At 41.9% G+C, this 20546-nt stretch overlaps 1 protein-coding gene across 1 annotated transcript in view; it reads left to right on the top strand.

Moving 5' to 3' along the window:
• Window positions 1-20546, top strand: part of ldlrad3 (low density lipoprotein receptor class A domain containing 3) — a 91532-nt gene that overhangs the window by 35308 nt on the left and 35678 nt on the right. Inside the window, exon 3 of the mRNA XM_079411949.1 lies at window positions 13074-13199. Coding sequence (XP_079268075.1) covers window positions 13074-13199 — 126 coding nt within the window. The remainder of the gene's footprint in view (window positions 1-13073; window positions 13200-20546) is intronic.

Genomic DNA, 20546 nt, shown 5'->3' with positions numbered 1-20546 from the left:
GCTTCACTTTTCTGTTGAATCTCTATCTTACTTTCACTCTCTGTTGTTTAAAGTGATATATATAACTTAATTCCCACCATATTTCTGGTATTATCTATCAAACTAATTTGATCATTCACTTTTTAAAACCGCAAGTGTAACGCGCGTGCAGCGCATTAGCATTCGTTAGCCGGTTAACTTGTCACTCGCGGTTCCATTTGCATGCCTATTATTGGTTTCTTTTTTCTCAATCAGTTTTTCACAAGTTCATCAAACAACAGTGGTAAGCGAATCATTCTTCAATCACGGTGAGTAATGGCTTCTTCCCCTGCTATTGTTGTTTGCACTCTTTGCCACATGTACAGTTTATCTCTCTCTGTCTGCGACGAGGGATTCACATGTGATAAATGCAGGAAAATAGTTAGGCTGACAGAGAAGATTTCAGAATTAGAGACACGCATCCAAACTTTAGTTGAGGACAGTAAGAATGTGAGGGCTGTAGATACTGTTTTGGATGCGACTAGCTCACGGAGTCCTGTACATTGTTTGGTTCCGGTAGAGCCCGCCTAGTAAACACCACTCTTCCGTTCCGATCAAAAAATCAAACAGGTTCTCCCCACTCAGTGACGCACCCACTGAGAAACCTGATGAAAGTGCTCTAGTTATTGGCAATTCTATTGTGCGGAATGTGAAAATATATAGTCCAATGTTTACCAGGGCCCAGAGCGCCTGACAAATTTAAAAGTGCTGGCTAATGCTAAACGTAAATTCAGTAAGATTGTTATTCACGTCGGCGCTAATGATGTTCGACTTCGCCAGTCGGAGATCACTAAATATAATGTTAAAGAGATGTGTGAATTTGCAAGTACGATGTCAGACACTGTAATTTTTTTTTTTTCCGCTCCCTGCTTACTGGGGTGATGAGATCCATAGCAGACTGTCGTCACTCAATGGCTGGATGTCTAAGAGGTGCCCGCAGAATAACGTAGGTTTCATAGACAATTGGAAGAATTTTTGGGGCAGACCTGGCCTGTTGAAAAGAGATGGTCTTCATCCCTCTTGGGGTGGTGCCACTCGTCTCTCTAGAAATATGGCACATAGTCTTAGACTTCGTACTTGACTAACTGGGGCCCAGGTCAGGAAGCAGACAGACTTGGCTAAACTGACCGTCTTGCTAGCCGCCTCACGTCACAGAGTCACTTTCACCTAGATATCACACTGAAGAGACTGTGTCTGTTCCCCGAACTAGAAAATACAGAAAACATCCAAACCAAAGTAAGAGTAACAATTTAATTGATGTTCAAATGTTCGTGCATAGTATATAAAATAAAAAACAGATATAATAAAGCTTGGCTTATGGAATATTAGATCCCTTTCTACAAAAGCACTTTTTGTAAATAAAATGATCACTGACCATAAATTAGATGAGCTTTGTTTGACAGAAACCTGGCTAAAACCAGATGACTACATTACTTTAAACGAGTCTACCCCCCAAGATTACAGTTACAAACATGAACCGCGTCCAAAAGGTAGAGGGTAAAGCCCCTGCAATGTTTGTACTGGCTACTGTATACAGGCCACCAGGGCACTACACAGACTTTATTAAAGAATTTGCTGATTTTCTATCTGAGGTAGTGCTGGCTGCAGATAAAGTTCTAATTGCTGGTGATTTTAATATCCATGTTGATAATGAAAGAGATTCATTGGGATCAGCATTTATAGACATTCTAAACTCCATTGGTGTTAAAAAACACGTTTCAGGACCTACTTATTGTCAAAATCATACTCTAGATTTAATACTGTCATATGGAATTGATGTCAGTGGCGTTGAAATATTGCAGCAGAGCGATGATATCTCAGGTCATTATCTAGTTTCGTGTATATTCCATATAGCTAAAGCTGTAAAGCCAACTCCTTGTTACAAATATGGTAGAACCATCACTTCTACCACAAAAGACTACTTTATAAATAATCTTCCTGATTTATCTCGATTCCTCAGCATATCCAATAGCTCAGAACAACTTGATGATGTAACAGAAACTATTGACTCTCACTTTTCTAGCACTTTAGATACGGTTGCTCCTTTACTCTTAAGGAAGATTAAGGAAAAGAGTCCAACACCGTGGTATAATGAGCACACTCGGGACCTCAAGAGAGCAGCCCGGAAAATGGAGCGCAGCTGGAGAAAAACAAAATTAGAGGTATTTCGTATTGCTTTTCTGTACCCTATCCAACAGAAAAGCATTAAAAACGGCTAAATCTGCTTACTTTACGTCTCTTTTAGAAGAAAACAAACACAACCCCAAGTATTTATTTAATACAGTGGCTAAATTAACAAAAAATATAACATCAGCAGGTGCAGACAATATGCTTCAGAAACTCAGTTACAGCAGCCAGAGAAAAATTTAAGCTAAAACGTCAAGGGTCAGGAACCCAACTAAAGCAAGCACTTACCCCATAACGGTGACTTCAAACTTTATTATTTTCAATAAAACAGTGCTTAGACTTCCTGGAGGCTAAGTGAGGGCTGCCCGTGCAGGGCCAGTGCTAAGGGGCCAAAGTTTTGGCAATGAGCAAATTCTCAGGGGCCCTGCGCTGGCAGCCCGTACAGTGCCAGTGCAGGCTTGTTTGCAGGGCAGAGCCCAGCTATCGCTAACATTTATGGCGAATTGTGTAAAACCCTTCTGTCAGAGTACACTCTGAACCAGAACCCAGCTTCCTCTTATTTCTCAGCTTTCCGAATTAAGCAAGGCCGCCATGAATCTCCCAGAAAGTACTATGAGAGCTTAAGGAAAATGTATTTTGCTGGTAGGGATGACCCTAGTACAGAGGAGGATTAATAGTTTGTTTGTGAGTAATCTATACTAAACTGTTAGTAAACTACTCATACTTCTGGTAGATGTTGACCGTATGTCTGCAGAAGAACTGAGGCAGATTGCAGTGCGAGCCTGGGACAGCGAGAGGGTATAGGCACAAACAGGAAAGACCGAAAGCCTGATACATCTGTGCTTGAATCTGAAAATGACAGTAAGACTGCCATTCAAATGGAAGTGTCAGAACTTCCCCAGAACAGGTTTCCCCATTCTAGCGATCTTCAGCAGAGCACCCAGGGCCCTGGGTTCTCAGGTTACAGGGGACATAACAGTTAGAAGCATATTCCCAGAAAGGAGAGCAAGAAGGGTAGAGATGGGGAAGGGAAATGCCACATGTCAGCCAAGAGCAAACAAATAAACCACACTGGACCTTATCTGAGCCACAAATTTTCATAAATTATTTATAGAGTCCTCTCAGCTTGACAAAGATTGTTAAAAATCATAATCACTGAAGGAAAGAAAAAAACAGAAAAAAAGAGATGAACAAAAACTCAACAACTGACTTCAGTCACAGTCTTAGATTAATTCAACTGAAGATGATTGGTGCTTCCTGACCATCTTGTTCATCAGAACTATATTCTTTGGTTTTACTCCTTGTGATGGATGATTAAAGGGATGGTTGACTGTTTTTTTTTCTTGGCTTTATGGGGTGCAATCTAATGTGTTAATGTTTAGTTTGTTAAAAACACATTATTTTTCACATAATTGACCATTATTTCACCACCGCTATGCCCCTAAACGCGCTGATCATTTCCTGCTTTTATGAAGCCCCTCTCTCAGAAATAAACGATGGGCTCTGATTGGTTAGATGGCCCAGTGTGTTGTGATTGGCTAACCCGCCTCTAGTGCACGTCTAAACGTCCAGCACCTCACCTCAGCGGCATGTGCTCCGGTTGTATTGTAAACAATGGCGTTGTCTATATTGCTTATCATTTTGAGCCCGATTGAGATGCAGAGGATATTAGTGAAGAGAATCGTGCAGTACCTGTGCAAGCACGGCTTTTAAAGGTAGGCCTATGTTTTTTGTTTGTTGTTGTCTCATACTTTTAGATATGTTGTTATTATGCTACTGCTTATGTTGGCATTTAATATACGGTTTTATCATGATTAAAGCTTTAATACAGTATGGCCGCATGCACGTCCATGTTTAACGCTTGTCATGGCTATGTGAAAATAAGTGTATTCACTGAGTCGATGATCTGAATGAGAGAGGGAGAGAGAGAGAGATGCAGAGCAGAGCGTGTGCAGAGCAGGGCAATGCCAGGAACAAGATTGAGAACCGCTGCTTTAGAACATTAATTTTGAAACTTGTGAATCCATTAGAATCGTTAAAGGACAGAATCGAGATTCATACAGTATTTTAATAGATTTTTACATGCCTAGTTTTCTTCCTCTTCTCTAAAGCAGTGCAGCAGGACCTCGCCCCCTGCGTTGCATGTTCCCGGGGGTGGGGGTTATCTGGGTTTATGATCTCACTAACCCGGAATTATTTTGTTGTAGTCCCTTACCAACCATGGCGATGCTATGGTTGCTTACCAACCATAGGCGATGCTATGCTAATTCTGTAAAAGACAATTTCTCCCTTTGCATTGAACTTTGAGCTTTGTAACTTTGTAGATGTTGTTTATGCTCACACAGCTACATTACACACTAACAAAAGTTAAAAAGGTGAAATCGTATTATATGACCCCTTTAAGGGAATTTGGCCTTTGTGTTCCTCATATTTATAATCCTGTGGAAAGACCTCGCCCCCTTCGTTGCATGTTCCCGGGGGTGGGGGTTATCTGGGTTTATGATGTCACTAACCCAGAATTATTTTGTTGTAGTCCCTTACCAACCGTTCGCTGTAGGTGATGCTATGCTAATTCTGTAAAAGACCATTTCTCGCTTTGCATTGAACTTTGAGCTTCGTAACTTCGCAGATGTTGTTTATGCTCACACAGCTACATTACACACTAACAAAAGTTAAAAAGGTGAAATCGTATTATATGACCCCTTTAAGGGAATTTGGCCTTTGTGTTCCTCATATTTATAATCCTGTGGAAAAGGAAGTCATGGCTGGACAATTCCATGTTTATAATCACCCTGGTGTGCTAAAAAATGTAAATATGAATAGGAATAAGAATTTCTAGGGGTGAATAATGATAGCCAACATGCATTGGAGAAAAACATTTATTTTATAATGTGAGTTTCCCCCCATTTTCAATTGTTTTACTTCAATGAACGTTTAGAATTTTGTGAATTTTTTGAATGAAAAATCAAAAAGATAAATAATGCAGATTTATTTTCACAGCCGCCTTTGCTCATATTTACCTAGGATGCCAATATTAGTGGAGTCTGTCTCCACTGTATGTGGAGTCCACCCATTCTGCTGGTCCTGAGGTGTGTTTGTCATCACCAGTCCCTTACAGATGACAGTGAGCCAATTCCCACCTTCGCCCTCGAGCTTCTTCCTTCATCTCGCTGATCCTGCCCTGCATCCAAGCATCGGCTCCGCCTTGGCCCCCCAGAACAGTTGTGTCACCCTGGATTTCTTTGGCACTGCCCGAGTCTCCACCGCTTCCAGCTTAGTCGTCGTCCCCTTGGTTCCCCAGAGCCCCCCAAGGCTCCACCCTGGCTTCTCCCTCCATTCTGCTTACCCCCCCCCCCCCCCCCATGAACAAATGACAACACCTCCACTTATAAATAACGTGAATGTATATGTCCTCACCAAAATAAGGGCAGAGAAAGCAGTACCAACTGAGAAGCCATGTGCTCTCACTAAACAGATCAGCGCGGTCTTTGAAAATGCGTTCTCTGAGCAGCGCATGGTTTACCAAATCTTCCAGCAAAGCAAGATCAGCCATGACATTATAGATACATTTCAAATGACTTCCCAGCTGTCTTTTATGGGCAGTCGTGGCCTAATGGATAGAGAGTTGGACTTGCAACCTGAAGGTCGTGGGTTCAAGTCTCGGGTCCGGCAGGTATTGTAGGTGGGGGAGTGAATATCCAACACTCTCTTCACCCTCAATACCACAACTGAGGTGAGACCCTTGAGCAAGGCACCGAACCCCCAACTGCTCCCCGGGCGCCGCAGCATTGGCTGTCCACTGCTTCGGGTGTATGTTCTCTACTGTGTGTACACATGGATGGGTTAAATGCAGAGCACGAATTCCAAGTATGGGTCACCATACTTGGCCACACACCACACCACTCCCCTTTCCTTTCATTTTTCCCCTTTCCTTTTATAGTGTTTCACACCAATTATGCAAATCTGTTGCTTGAATTATTAAATTATTAATTGAGTATTTGCAATTAAAGGACACAGGAAACACACGGTGGCACTTTCTTTTTGTAGTACCACCATTCTACCACTAGATTGTTGATAAATGCAGGCCCTGTTTTCCCTGTGTTTTGTTCCTGTTTCCTTTGCTACCCTTCTTAATTTCCATAGACACTGATTAAGGTGCTCACTTTTTTTTCAGTTTCACTGATTATTATTCTGTCTTGTGTTGATGTTTACTGCCATGTTTACTGCTGTGGTTGGTTGTATTCCAAGTGGAATATCTGTTGCTTTTGCTTATTAAAGAGTTTAAGTTGCATTTAGACCCAGTCTCCTCATATAGATCTTCTATGATACCTTTATCAGCATTGGTTGGGTGTGAGGTGGTGCTGTAGGTCTTGTCTTGGCAATATGTTAATGTACATCAGTGAGGAAGATCTACCTACCTGCAAAGTTTAGTTCCTACCCTAAACAAATAAACCTAATTCTGGAACACTTGATAATCAAAAACTGGTGTGTTGGAGCAGGGTTAGAACTGAACTTTGGAGTAGGGTGGAACTCCACACTCTAAAAAATGCTGGGTTAAATACAACCCAGCACTGGGTAAACACAGTGGTTGGTTTACTGCCCAGAAGGTTGGATTAAACATTTAACCCAACTGTTGGTTGAAAACAACCCAATCGCTGGATTTGTCCATATTTAACCCAGCATTTTTTAGAGTGCAGGAACAGGATTTGGCACCCCGATGTACAGTATGTCTTGTCATAGTTAAACACAGTCAGTTAAAGTTCATATGTGCAGTTTTGCATTGTAAATGTATTCTAATAAGACTTGCCATTGTCTATTCATTAAAAATCAAGCAGAACAACAAAAACTCATTGCTTTAATAAACCCTATACAGCTTGATACTGGACCAGTTTCAAGATTTATTTTTTCTATTGCTTGTATTTCTTTATTCTTCATTTTATTACTAACTGCCCTACAAACAAACCTGCACTGGCCCTTTACGGGCTGCCAGCGCAGGGCCCCTGAGAATTTGCTCATTCTCATTGGAAAAACGTTGGCCCCTTAGCACTGGTCCTGCAGGGGCAGCCCTCCCTTAGCTGTTTTATTGAAAATAATAAAGTTTGAAGTCACCATTATGGAGGTAAGTGCTTGCTTTAGTTGGGTTCCTGACCCTTGACTTTTTAACTTAATTTTTTCTCAGCTTGTGGTAACTGTGTGTATCTGAAGCACATTTGTTATAGCAAAAGTTACAAGAAGAAAAGCTGATTTGGTGATTCCCAAATCATTGATGATTTATAGTAGCCTTAGAATATTACTGCATGAAACTTTGTCCTGCTTTAATGTTTTTAAGTCGTTAAGCAGAAATTGTTTGGATAGGATTGTGTAGACTCACACAGATATCAAGATTCAGCGTATGAACCTCAACAATGGTGAAACCTTGTTTTGTGATGTTCAGAATTTATCTGAATATTTTGTTGCGAGTCTACATGATCCCATCCAAATAATTTCTGCATAATGACTTCAAAATGTTAAAACAGGACAAAATTCATGCAATTGTATTCTAGGGCTACTATAATGTGAAATAATTAAATCTAAATAATGTCATCAGAGATCAAACTCTGGGTGAGATCAGGGAATCAAACCACTGAATCATCAAATCAGTTTTTCTTCATGAAACTTTTGCTTTAACAAATGCACAGAACTGTGTGTTTCAGAAACACACAGTTCTATTTCATCTCAGTCAACACGCCGCAGTATGGGTCAGCCTCGCTAAGGATGAGCTGTCAGGAGACAGTATATCAGATTAACCACGCCCGCTTGCAATCACGGTCTATAAATACAGGTGCGAAGCAGCCGGTGCTTTCTTTTTTTTGCCTCCCACCTATCGAGGAAAGCTGTTTGACGGTAAGATTTCGCTGAGCGTTCTTATAGGTTATATCTGGCTGACCGGAGTCTCTTTACCCGCAAGGGTTTAAACTGCCGCGTTGGCACGTGCTTTTTGTAAACAAGCGCGTTTTGAGATTAAAGGAGCCTCTTCGTCCGTGAGGGTGAATGCTACAGTGATTGTGTGTGTGTTTCCACGTAAGGTAAGTGTATGTATATATATATATATATATATATATATATATATATATATATATATATATATATATATATATATATATATATATATATATATATATATATATATATATATATATATATAAATTTGTAATTGTATTTATAATTATAATTAATTCTTATTGTATTTATATATGTATTTTCATAGGTATTTCATAACAAACAGCCAAAGAGGGGTCTCTTCACCTGTAACCAAGTAGAGGAGAGCTGTTTGTGATTATAGCATGGGAGTTATTGTAACTCAAACGAAGAGGCCTCTTTGTCTCTGGAGACGAAAGCCATCTAACTGATTCAAGTTTCCTAGTTTAATGATGCAAGAGGAGAACACCACTGGGTTACCCTCTGAGATGCCTGCAGATAAAGAGCCACTTCGGTCTGAACGTGATCCTCAGGAGGAAGGGGTCAGACGTAAACAAGCTCTTAAATGCAAGCATGTAGAAGGGGACATGTGTCAGCTTCAGAAGCAAATGCAAGGTATGCAGGATACCCTGAATACTTTGTGAGAGGCTCAGCAATGAGCTGCAGAACCTCAAGACTTAGGTCTGCCATTATCAAAATGGCCATGATGCCACCCTGATGAGTTTTCATTGGCAGTGTCTGGAGTGTTTGGAAGGGATGAAAATGATGTGCCTTCAGAACAAGAGGACATCTCTGAGTCAGAAACGGGGGATAGTGCCTCTGAGGCCTCAGATAAAGCAGTGACCTTCAGGTATGGCTATCTCAAGCTAATTCGCTGCATGGCAGTCATTGCTGCCCCATTAGTGCCGGGGGAGGTCTTTGGACCCTCTGCAGAAACAGCCTTGGAGCAGTCTCGTAGAACAAGAGAACTGACTCGATCAGTGGTTAGAGCACCAGCTACTAGCTACTTGTGGCCTATGCACATCAGCTGGGAACAGCAATTGGGCTCGGGCAGAATCATCAAGCCAGGCCTTCGTTGGTCACCGTCAGTTTGCTGCCCAAGGGGCACCCACAAGACCAAGCCAAGGAGTCCGGCAGTCCTTTCGTATGACACAACAGGCAGAATCTTCCAGCACATGTGCAGCAGGCGGAAGAAACCGTTACTGATGGTTATCAACCTTCGGCCCCACGTTTTTCCAGTCAACAACTCTTCCACTGGCGCCAATGCACTCAATGTCCATGGGTGCCGAGCACCTTGGAGTTCGGATACAGGCTTCAATTCAAATCCAAGCCACCCCAATTTCAAGGGATTGTTCCTACTGTTTTGAGAGAAGAGATACAATACAGGTCTCTGAAAGACAAAGTGTCAGTTCTTTTAGGAAAATTGGCGATAACACGCCTGCCCTCGGGATCGATAGGACAGGGGTTTTATATAACCTATTTCCTGATTCCAAAGAAAGATGGGGGTCTTCGGCCCATCTTGAATCTAAGGAAGTTCAATCATCATTTAAAGCATCTGCCCTTCCGTATGCTTTGACTTTCAACCATTTTATCTTTCATCAGACAAGGGGACTGATTCCCAACAGTGGATCTCCAGCATGCCTATTTCCACATCCCAATTCACAAGGACCACAAGAAGTACCTCAGATTTTACTTTCAGGGCAACGCTTATGAGTACAATGTTCTCCCCTTCGGTCTGTCGTTGGGTCCCCGCATCTTCACCAAATGTATGAATGCCGCACTCATTCCTCTTCATCGCCAGGGCCTACGTATTGCCAATTACCTGGACGATTGGGTAATTTGCTCTCCTACAGAACAGCAGGCCAGGAGCAACACAAAGGTGGTCCTAGCCCACTTGAAGAAATTGGGGTTGACTCTGAACAGCAAAAAGAGTTGTCGCACTCCCACGAGGGTAGTGACGTACCTAGGCTTGAGTTTGAATTCGATTATAATGAGAGCATCTCTGACTCCACAGAGGCAGTCAGTGTTGAAGGAGTGCCTGTCCGATTTCCTCAAAAAGGAGCAAGTTACAGTGAGGTCGGGTTGGAGACTGCTTGGCCTAATAGTGGCAGCCAGTCAGGTGGTGCCATTAGGGTTGCTTCACATGCGCCCATTACAGCGATGGTTAGCAAAGTACAAAGTGAGTCCATACGGCAGAGACTGATTCCAAGAGACCTGGATTGTCTTCCAGCAGTCAAGTGGTGGCTCTCAACTCCAGGCCAAGGAGGTGGTCAAGCTGGCCCCTTATATTCAAGGGAGACCATAAAAACAGATGCCTCACAGGCAGGTTGGGGTGCTGTCTGGCGAGGCAATCCAGTACAAGGAAAATGGGATGCCTCGTGGATAGGAGAATACATAAACCTCTTGGAGCTGGAGACAGTATTTCGGGCCTTGATCCATTTTCTTCTTCAGCTTCTTCAGCAGGTTCGTTCAGACAGCACAACAGTCGTGTCATACATAAATCACCAGGGCGGAGGGAAGGCCCGGGATCTCCTGTTATGGCCACATGCTTGAGGGGTGTCCCTGAGGGCTGTACACTTGCCAGGAAAGGACAACGTAGCAGTCGACCTCTTGTCAAGGGGGGGGCAGGAGAATGGCGACTTCACCCAGCAGTGATACAGGCCATCTGGCTTTCTTTTCGGGAAGGCCAAAGTAGATCTTTTTGCCACACAGGAAAACACACACTGTCCCCTGTGGTATTCGATGGTGGGCCCCAGAGGACCCCTAGGGGTGGATGCTCTGACGAACAAATGATGGCCCCCAGTACTCCTGTATGCATTTCCTCCTTTCCCACTTCTGCCTGCAGTCCTAGCCAAGGTGAGAATTTTGAAGGCCAAAGTCCTGCTGGTGGCACCAGATTGGCCTCATAAATCATGGATGCCGGATCTAATCGCTTTGCTGAGAGGGTCGTCATGGTGTCTTCTAGTCAGACAGGACATGCTGTCTCAGGCCCAAGGTCAGATCTCTCTCCCGAATTCAGGGAAGTGCAGGTTGCACGTCTGGCCACTAGACGGGAGTCAGCCAGAAATCTTGGAGAAGCGGTTCTAACCACTTTGCAGGCAGCCAAAGCCCCGTCTACAAGGCGGCTTTATGCTTCTAGATGGGAGAGGTTTTCTAGATGGTGTCAGTCCATAGAGATAGACCCATTTTCATGTGAAGTAGATTCAATCCTGTCATTTCTCCAATTCCTGCTGGAGACTGGACTAACAGAATCAACCTTGAGAGGGTATGTAGCTGTTATATCTGATCGTCATGAAGGCTACGGAGGTAACACAGTTGAGTTTCAACCCCTTGTCAGGCGTTATCTGAAGGAGGCTTGCAGACTGCGTCCATCTCAAGCTCGGCTAATTCCCTCATGGGATCTGGGTATTGTCTTGAAGGCTCTGACAGAACCACCTTTTGAACTGTTAGATGAAATAGGGATTGAAAACCGCTTTTCTTTTGGCTGTTTCTTCAGTAAAGAGGGTGAGTGAAATTCATGCCTTCTCCGTGCACCCTGCGTGTTTAAGATTAGGAGAAGAAGGTTCATCTATTTCACTTCTTCTAAACCCCTCATTTCTGCCAAAAGTTCTGCCCCGTTCCTTTGTTTCCAGGGCCCTTGGTGCTAGAACCCTTCCATCCACCTCCTCACAATTCAGCGGAATCAGCAAGACTGCATCTGATCTGTCCAGTCAGGGCACTGAGAAGATACATCTCTTGCACATAGCAGATAAAGCATAGAGATCAGCTATTTGTCTGTTATGGAGACTCTGTGCAAGGCCAGGCGGTGTCCAAGCAAAGGCTGGCAAAATGGGTGGTCAGGCTAATAGAGCTAGCCTATCAGAGCGCAGGGATGACTCCTCCACATGGAGTGGTGGACCACTCTACAAGAGGAGTGGCTGCTGCCTCCTGGGCATTGTTTAGAGGGGCTCCTCTGGAGGATGTGTGTGCAGCAGCTGGTTGGTCATATCAATGACATTTGCCAAATTCTATCGTCTGGATGTTGCTATGACAGTCACATTGACTGTGCTGCAAACAGCAGAACAAGCATGATCTGCCTTATGTAGACAATATCAAGGTGCTGGAAACCCTCTGATTTAACTGTGTAAATGACAGAAAAACGAATAAATGTTCTGTTAGCATGAATTGGTTTCCTTGAGTTTATTGCCCCGCTTGGGTCTTCTGTCCTCCTGACCTTATCTGGTACACAGTTGACCTATACTGTGGCGTGTTGACTGAGATGAAATAGAACGATGGGTTACATAGGTAACCTAGTTCTGTGAGTGAAGTCAACACGCCACACGGTGTGGTCACTAGTTGGCAAAAGAGAAAGCGCCGGCTGCTTCGCACCTGTATTTATAGACCGTGATTGCAAGCAGGGCATGGTTAATTCGATATACCGTCTCCTGACAGCTCATCTTTAGCGAGGCTGACCCATCCTGTGGCGTGTTGACTTCATTCACAGAATTAGGCTACTAACGTAACCCATTGTTACAGCACCCAGAATAAAAACTTAAGTTAAAAAGTCAAGGGGCAAGAGCCCAACTAAAGCAAGGGCTTACCTCCATAACGGTGACTTCAGACTTTATTATTTTCAATAAAACAGCGCTTAGGCTTACTAGAGGCTAAGTGAGGGCTGCCCGTGCAGGGCCAGTGCTAAGGGGCCAATGTTTTACCAATGAGCAATTTCTCAGGGGCCCTGCACTGGCAGCCCGAAAAGGGCCAGTGCAGGCTTGTTTGCAGGGTGTTCACTTGTCCTTTTGAAAGCAATATTTGTAGCATAACATATGCTACATGTTTGTGCTATGTAATATAGCAGTGTTATCAGATTCTGTGTTTTTGAAACCATGTTATCTCATTGTGTATGTACTTGTTTTGCTTTGATAAGAAAGTGTTTGCAAAGGACCTAATTTTTTTCTCTCTGTTTCTCTGTCTCTCTCATCTCCTCACAGTGAAGGTGAAGACAAAATGTGCACCGACATTTTTTGCTTGTGCAAACGGGGTCCACTGCATTATTGGCCGCTTCCAGTGTAATGGTTTCAGAGACTGCCCTGATGGCAGTGATGAAGACAACTGCAGTGAGTATCCAATGTGCAGCCAAGGCAGCTGTTTGTTCTAATATGCGCCATAACAATTTTCATATGAAGAAGGTTGCTACAGAAATTAAGGAGTAAGGCAAGCCATGCAGTGTCTCATTCACAACTGCTGTGAGTGAGAAATGCACAGTTGGGTAGCAGTCACCCGAAGCACAGAATGTTGTTTAGGTTCTGATAATAGGTTATGAAGGAATAAATCACTCTGAGACTTGTTTTAAGAGAGGTTTAATGCATCACCATTTGAAATGGCTTCGCTGTAATAAAACAAAATCAAAAGTAATAAATCAAAATAACAGCGAGAAAGTCTTCACCTCAAGATGCAGCGTGAATGTGTTACAAGCATTACATTATATATTCTTGCATAAATTTGCATTGATACAAAAAGTCTCATCCTTTCAAACTCCCATATATTAGATAGCATGAGAAAATTAATAAACGACAAGCGAGATTGACGTTTTGAAACTCCAAAACACCCCTTCTGAAAACAGCCTGAGGCCCCCGACCCAGTTTAGCTAACTTTCTCTCGAGGGGAGAGAGGAAAAGCAGGTGTCTTTGCTGTGGTTAGCAACCGTTACATGAAAAGATGCTGATTATGTGTGTGTGTGTCTCACTTACACTTTTAGAGGTGTTGCATCTGCAGACCAAAATAGAGATAGATTTGCTTTGCTGTTTAGTCTTGCTTTAAGCAGAGTAACTAAGACAAAGGTCACGTTTCCTGTGCTAAAGTAACCATAGCAACGATTGCCCCCTGTATACTCAGGTGGTTACGTATGTGTTTGTATGTGTTTGCAATGCTTAACTTGTATTTACATTAATCTTATCATATCCCTTGCTGCAGAAATGAGCTCCTCCTGTTCCCTTTCAGTCGGTCACTCTCGACCTCACATCAATGACTGACGAAATTGGGGATCTTGCTAGAGAGAGCAGGTGCAACGCATACTCAGGTTTTTGCTTCAGAGCCTAGCCGTGTCAATCGGTTTGCTCTTACCAAGCTTCAGTTGTGATTAGGGTGCTCTAAGGGAGCTTCTTCGTGTTGGTGGAACAGTGCTACAGCTGTGGTTGCTGCACTACCCCATGTTTGTGTTGCAGACGACCGTCTCCCCATTGCGCTTCAGCATGCTAAAAGAGCTTTTTTCCCTAAAAGAGCATTCACAGGTGCATCTTTTTAAAGACGACGTTCGGTCTGGCAAACTACATTGCGTCTTTGTAAAGACAATGTTGTGTCTTGCAATAGACAACGTATCACCCGTCCATTTCTGGATGCGGTTGTAACCTGGCATCGGGTGATGGTCACAATCGCTGGCTCACGTGTCTGGGCATTAAGCACGCTGAGGTGGCGTTCGTGGATGAGTTATATTCTCATTGCAGGAAGATGCCTATCTCGGGGTTGCGGACCAAGCTCCGTTACCTCAAAAGTGGCGGAGTTCCGTTGCCTCTGCCTCAATCTAATTCTCGTCCTGGCGGCAGCAGGCAGTAGCACGGGCAGTCTGAGGGTAACAGTGATGGCAAACCCTGCAGGGAACCAACCCTCTGGGGACCATCACTTCTCTTGCACGCCGCAACAGTTGAGCTGCCAAAGGAACGTGTTGGGCCCTCTACAAGGACCATACCAGCTGGCCGCGGGGCCTGCACAAATATGAGTTTCCCCCTGTGAGCCTTCTCGCACAGACACTGTGCAAAGTCAAAGGTCAAGGGTTGGAGCGAAGGCTGTCACCCTTCACCCTTAAAGTCTATGTTTCTGCAATTGCTGCTAATCACAACCCTGTGGAAGGGAAGTCGGAAGGGAAGCATGACCTGGTCATCAGGTTCCTTAGGGGGGCGAGAAGGTTGAATCCTCCTCGGCCTCCCTCTATACCCTCTTGGGACATGAGTCTGGTGCTTAGAGCACTCCAGCATGGCCTGTTTGAGCCTTTTGTAGTCAGTTGAGGTAAAGTTTTTATCAATGAAAACTCTGCTCCTGGCTGCATTGGCCTCCAACAAGAGGGTAGGGGACCTGCATTTTCAGTCGATGAATCATGCCTTGAGTTTGGGCTGGCCGACTCCCAGGTAACCCTGAGGCCCCTATGTGCCCAAGGTTCCTACTACCCCCTTCAGGGATCAAGGCAAGTTTATTTATATAGCACATTTCATACACAATGGTAATTCAAAGTGCTTTACATAAAATGAAGCAAAATAATCATAAAAATTAATCACAACAATAAAATAAAAAAAGTACAAACTTTTAAAATGTTAATTTTTTTTAATTTAAAATCAATTTTAAACAGTTAAAAATAGAAAATGATTATAAATAAAATACAGTGCAATCAGTTCAGATGTAGCACAGTGCACAGCTAAAATAAATGCACAGCTAAATAGATGAGTTTTGAGCCTGGATTTAAATATGGCTAATGTTTTAGCACATCTGAGCTCTTCTAGAAGCTGATTCCAACTGTGGGCGGCATAATAGCTTAAAGCAGACTCGCCTTGTTTTGTGTGAACCATTGGTATTTCTAACTGACTCGATCCTAATGATCTGAGTGGTCTGTTAGGTTTATATTCAGTGAGCATATCTGCAATGTATTTAGGTCCTAGGCCATTGAGTGATTTATATATGAGTAAAAGTACTTTAAAATCAATCCTAAATATAACTGGAAGCCAGTGTAAGGACCTGAGGACTGGTGTTATATGCTCAGATTGTCTGGTTCTTGTCAGAATCCTGGCAGCATAATTCTTTATGAGCTGCAGCTGTCTAATATTCTTCTTGGGAAGGCCGGTGAGGAGACCATTACAATAGTCCACCCTGCTGGTGATAAAGGCATGCACAAGTTTCTCCAAGTCTTGACTGGAAACAAAACATCTAATTCTTGCAATGTTTTTGAGATGATAGTATGCTGATTTAGTTACTGCTTTGACATGACTGCTGAAACTAAGGTCTGTCTCCAGACTCACACCAAGATTCTTGACTTAGTTGTTTGACCCCTGGAGTCAAGGTATGCATTCACCTTGAGAACTTCATTTTAGTTTCTAAATGCAATGACTTTAGTTTTCTCCTTGTTTAACTGAAGAAAGTTTTGGAACATCCAACTGTTAATTTCATCAATGCATTGGCAGAGGGAGTCAATGGGGCTGTAGTCATTTGGCGATAAGGCTAGATAAATCTGGGTATCATCAGCATAGCTGTGATAGGCAATTTGGTTCTTTCTCATTATTTGACGTAGTGGGAGCATATACAGGCTAAACAAGAGCGGTGCAAGAATTCAGGCTATTGGGAATCCGCATGTCATGGACGTCCACTTAGAAGGGAGAGGTTATTATGTGAGTATAGGAGGTCATAAGTCTAAGTATGACCTGAACCATTTGAGTACCATCCTAGAAAGCCCGACCCAGTTTTCCAGTCTCTCTAGAAGTATGTTATGATTGACAGTGTCAAACGCACCACTAAGGTCTAGTAGTACCAGTACTGATATTTTGCCCAGAATCAGAATTAAAGCGGATATCATTTATTATCTTAATGATCGCTGTCTCTGTGCTGTGAGCCGGTCGGAAACCAGATTGCAAATTGTCCAGGTACCCATTTGAGTTTAAGCATTTGTTCAGCTGTTTAAAAACTACCTTTTCAATAATCTTGCCTATAAAAGGAAGATTTGATATTGGTCTATAGTTGCTCAATATGGTGTTATCAAGATTGCTCTTTTTCAGAAGGGACTTAACAACTGCAGTTTTCAGGGAGTTTGGAAAAGTCCCAGAAAAATGTGAGGCGTTCACTACTTCTAAGAGATCTGCTTCTAAACAGTTAAGCACATTTTTTTAAAAAGATGTGGGAAGTGTGTCAAGATAGAAGGTTGACGATTTAAGGTGCTGTACTATTTCTTCCTAAATTTAGCAGGAAGCAAACTCATTGCATTTGCTGTCGGAGAGCGTTTCACTGGGAATCTGACTGTGGGGGGGAACGTGTCAGTCTCTCAACAGTAGCAAAAAGATTGTGAGTGTTGTTTAAGTTACTATTTTGTTTAGTTTTAGAAGAAGGTCTGTCTAGCTGTGGCTAGTTTCACATTGAAAGCTTGAAGGCTGTCTCTATAGCTGCTATAGTGAATTTCAAGTTTCGTCTTCTGCCACATCCGCTCAGCTTTTCTGCATTGTCTTTTCATACTCTGAACTGCTGTTGATTTTCTCCAAGGTGATTTTTGTCTGCCAGTCTTCTTACTGACTTTTACAGGAGCAATATCATCAAAAACAATCTTAACTTTTGAGTTAAAGAAATCAAGGAGAAGATCAGCAGAGTCTGCAGAAATGCTTGGTGTTAAATATATAGCCTCCATAAATAGCACACTAGTGTTTTCATTAATGCATCTCTTTCTTACAGAAACAGATCTAGATTCAGTGGTAGCAGAGATCAATGCATCAAAGAAAATAAATATTTTCAGATAGTGCTACATCCTTAATAACGGAGGATGAAATGATTACACCTCTACTGATGAGTAAATCTAGAGTGTGCCCACGATTGTGTGTGGGTCCATGCACATGCTGAATCAGGTCAAAAGTGTTTAAAACAGTTATGATTTCTTTTGTAGTTTTGTTTTCTGCATTATCTATGTGAATATTAAAATGCAATAGCAAAACACACAAACTCTGAGGAAATCATTGATAACAGTTCTGTGAACTCTTCAACAAAGGCTGGAGAGTATTTTGGAGGCCTGTAAATAATGATAAATATTTACTAGATAAGTATAGATAGATAGATAAGTATTTTGCTGAAAGGTGCACCTTTCAGCACAATACCTATATATATTCAAAAGACAAGTACTGACCAAATGACACTTGCTTGCATTGATGGACATCTTTAAATAGAGCAGCTCCATCTCTCCTAACAGTTCTGCAGACACTTATAAAAGTAAAGTTAGGAGTAGTGTTATTTTTGGCGGCCTGTTTTAATTTTAGTTTTAGTCTAGTCTTTGTGTGAAGCTGTCATTTTAGTTTTTATTAGTTTTAGTCAAGTTCATACTCCTTTTAGTCTAGTCTGGTTTTAGTCGACGAAAACTGATGATGATTTTCGTCTAGTTTTAGTCAGAATTATCCATGACATTTTAGTCTAGTTTTCATCAATGAAAATTGTATTTTAGTCTCTTTTTAGTTATACAATTCTATTTAACCCAGTCAATATAGTATAAGTACCTAGTAATGTAGTATAGACGAAACCAAAATTTTATTTTAGCCAAACCCATTTCAAACAAGGTTATCTTATTATATTATTGTTACCTTGTAGACTCAAGAATACATCCATTCCAGACACGGTAAAATAAATGTTGTAAATTCAAATCAGAGCGTCTTCCAACCAAACATGTTAGAAGTACACACACATCGCCCAAAGACCACATTTAGTCTCGTTTTTATTCGTCAACAATATTGCATTATACATTTAGTTATCGTCATCGTCACATGACCAGCATTTACGTCTCGTCTCGTCTCGTTTTCGTCACGTGATAAAGGTTCGTTGACGACGATATTTCGTCATAATTGTTGTTGACGAAAGCAACACTAGTTAGGAGGGGATGTTTCATTGAGGACTGTTGCACTGCAGCTGTCTTCTAGCCATGTTTCATTTAGAAACATAAAATCCAGGTTGTTTGTGGTTAAGTCAGTGATCAGAAATGATTTATTTCATCCATTATAGCAAGCGGATGTTTAAAAATGTTAACTTGATGGCACTATTTTGTGTCTCTACAGCAATCTTAGTTTGATGCATAATAGGCCGCAGATTAGATGGGTCAGCCATACGACTTGAGGCCTCAGACTTTCTATCAGATGATAAAACAGAAATAGAGAAAGCTACAGGCACACTGGGTTCCCGCTTGTTCTGTAAAGATTTGTGAATGTTGCTGCTAACATAGCAGGGACCGACACATATCACTGAGAGCTGTTATCAGTTGTTTTTGGTTCACCTACAACAAATGGCGGAGAGTTTGGGCCCTGGCATTGTGGAAGCGGCCGGACACCTCTCACCCACAGGCTTTGGTGATTTAGTGATTTTTTTAGTTGATATCTGTGGGCTTGCAGCAAAAGAGTGTGAGAGTTTGGTCCCAGCATACACCAGTTCCTCCATTTTCTCTGCAATGTAAAAAAATAAAAAGTTGACAACTTAAAATTTCAAGGCAATTTGCTGCACAGCTTTTTTGAGTTCACTCAACCCAAGTCACTGAGTAAAGTCTCTTTTTTTTGATCAGCTAACACAGTTTTGTTAGTTAAAAAGACTTGTAATGCTATTCCAATGTGTCTCAAATTATGTTCTGTGAATTTTTTTCTGTGAGCTTTATGGACAAAGATGTTTTGTTCTAATTAGCATTTACACAATGTTATAAAATAAAACTATAACTGCAAGTTTTGCTTATCTTGAATGTTGATGAAACTTATTTTTCTCTGTTTCTTGGAAGAAAAAAAGAAGGTTAAAAAAAGTCACCGTGGTATTGAACTTATGTTTGTATGCAAATTACTAACAAAATAATCAAAGACAGTCAAATACATAAACAACATTGTCTTTGTAAGACAACTTACAAAACTAATTTATCCAGAAAATAGATAAAAGAGAGGGAACATACGCTAGGCCTCAAAACTAGACGCACTAACCTCAAGAATGGTGGCAATCAACAAATGTTAAAAAGATGAGCTCTTTACAGCACAGTACAACAAATAACTAACAATAATGATAAAACAACAACAAAACAGTTTAAATGTAATCAGCAAACAGAAAAACAATAATACTATAACAGTAAGTGCATAATTTATTCATGCTGCAGTGCATGCTGGGAACTCACAAAGCCTTAACATTTAAACAATATGAAATTCTTTGTTCAGACAACTGTATTTGACTCGTTAGGACAACATTTGGGGTAATTTTGTTGGTCTGACAAGGGCTTTTATGTAGTCTCAAGAAAATACCATTTTTTTGTATTTGAGACCCAAAAGGTTTCGTAAACTGTAAAATGTGCAGTTGCATTGTTTACAGTTTGAGAAGCTTAAAAGTGGAGATGCTGGAGAGAGAAGCTTAAAAGTGGAGAGCTGGGAGTTTTCATCGATCATTGTTACTGCTGTGTACATTCCACCACAGGCACTTGGCTTTGTCTAAGCTCCACGATGTGCTCAGCGGCTACATTAACAAACATCCTGACGCTGCCTGTATCATCGCGGGAGACTTCAACAAAGCTAGCCTCAGGCAGGTCATGCCGAACTTTCATCAACATGTATCCAGGTCCAACTACACTGTAAAACCCAACAAGTTAGGGTAACTCAAACCGTTTGAGTAAACAAATTCCCCTTGGTTTAAACCATGTAAGTGTTAAAACTTGCAGTTAAGTA

The sequence above is a fragment of the Barbus barbus genome (assembly GCF_936440315.1).
Source record: "Barbus barbus genome assembly, chromosome: 48".
NCBI classification, from domain to species: domain Eukaryota; kingdom Metazoa; phylum Chordata; class Actinopteri; order Cypriniformes; family Cyprinidae; genus Barbus; species Barbus barbus.
This window is presented reverse-complemented; position numbering and strand designations above follow the sequence as displayed.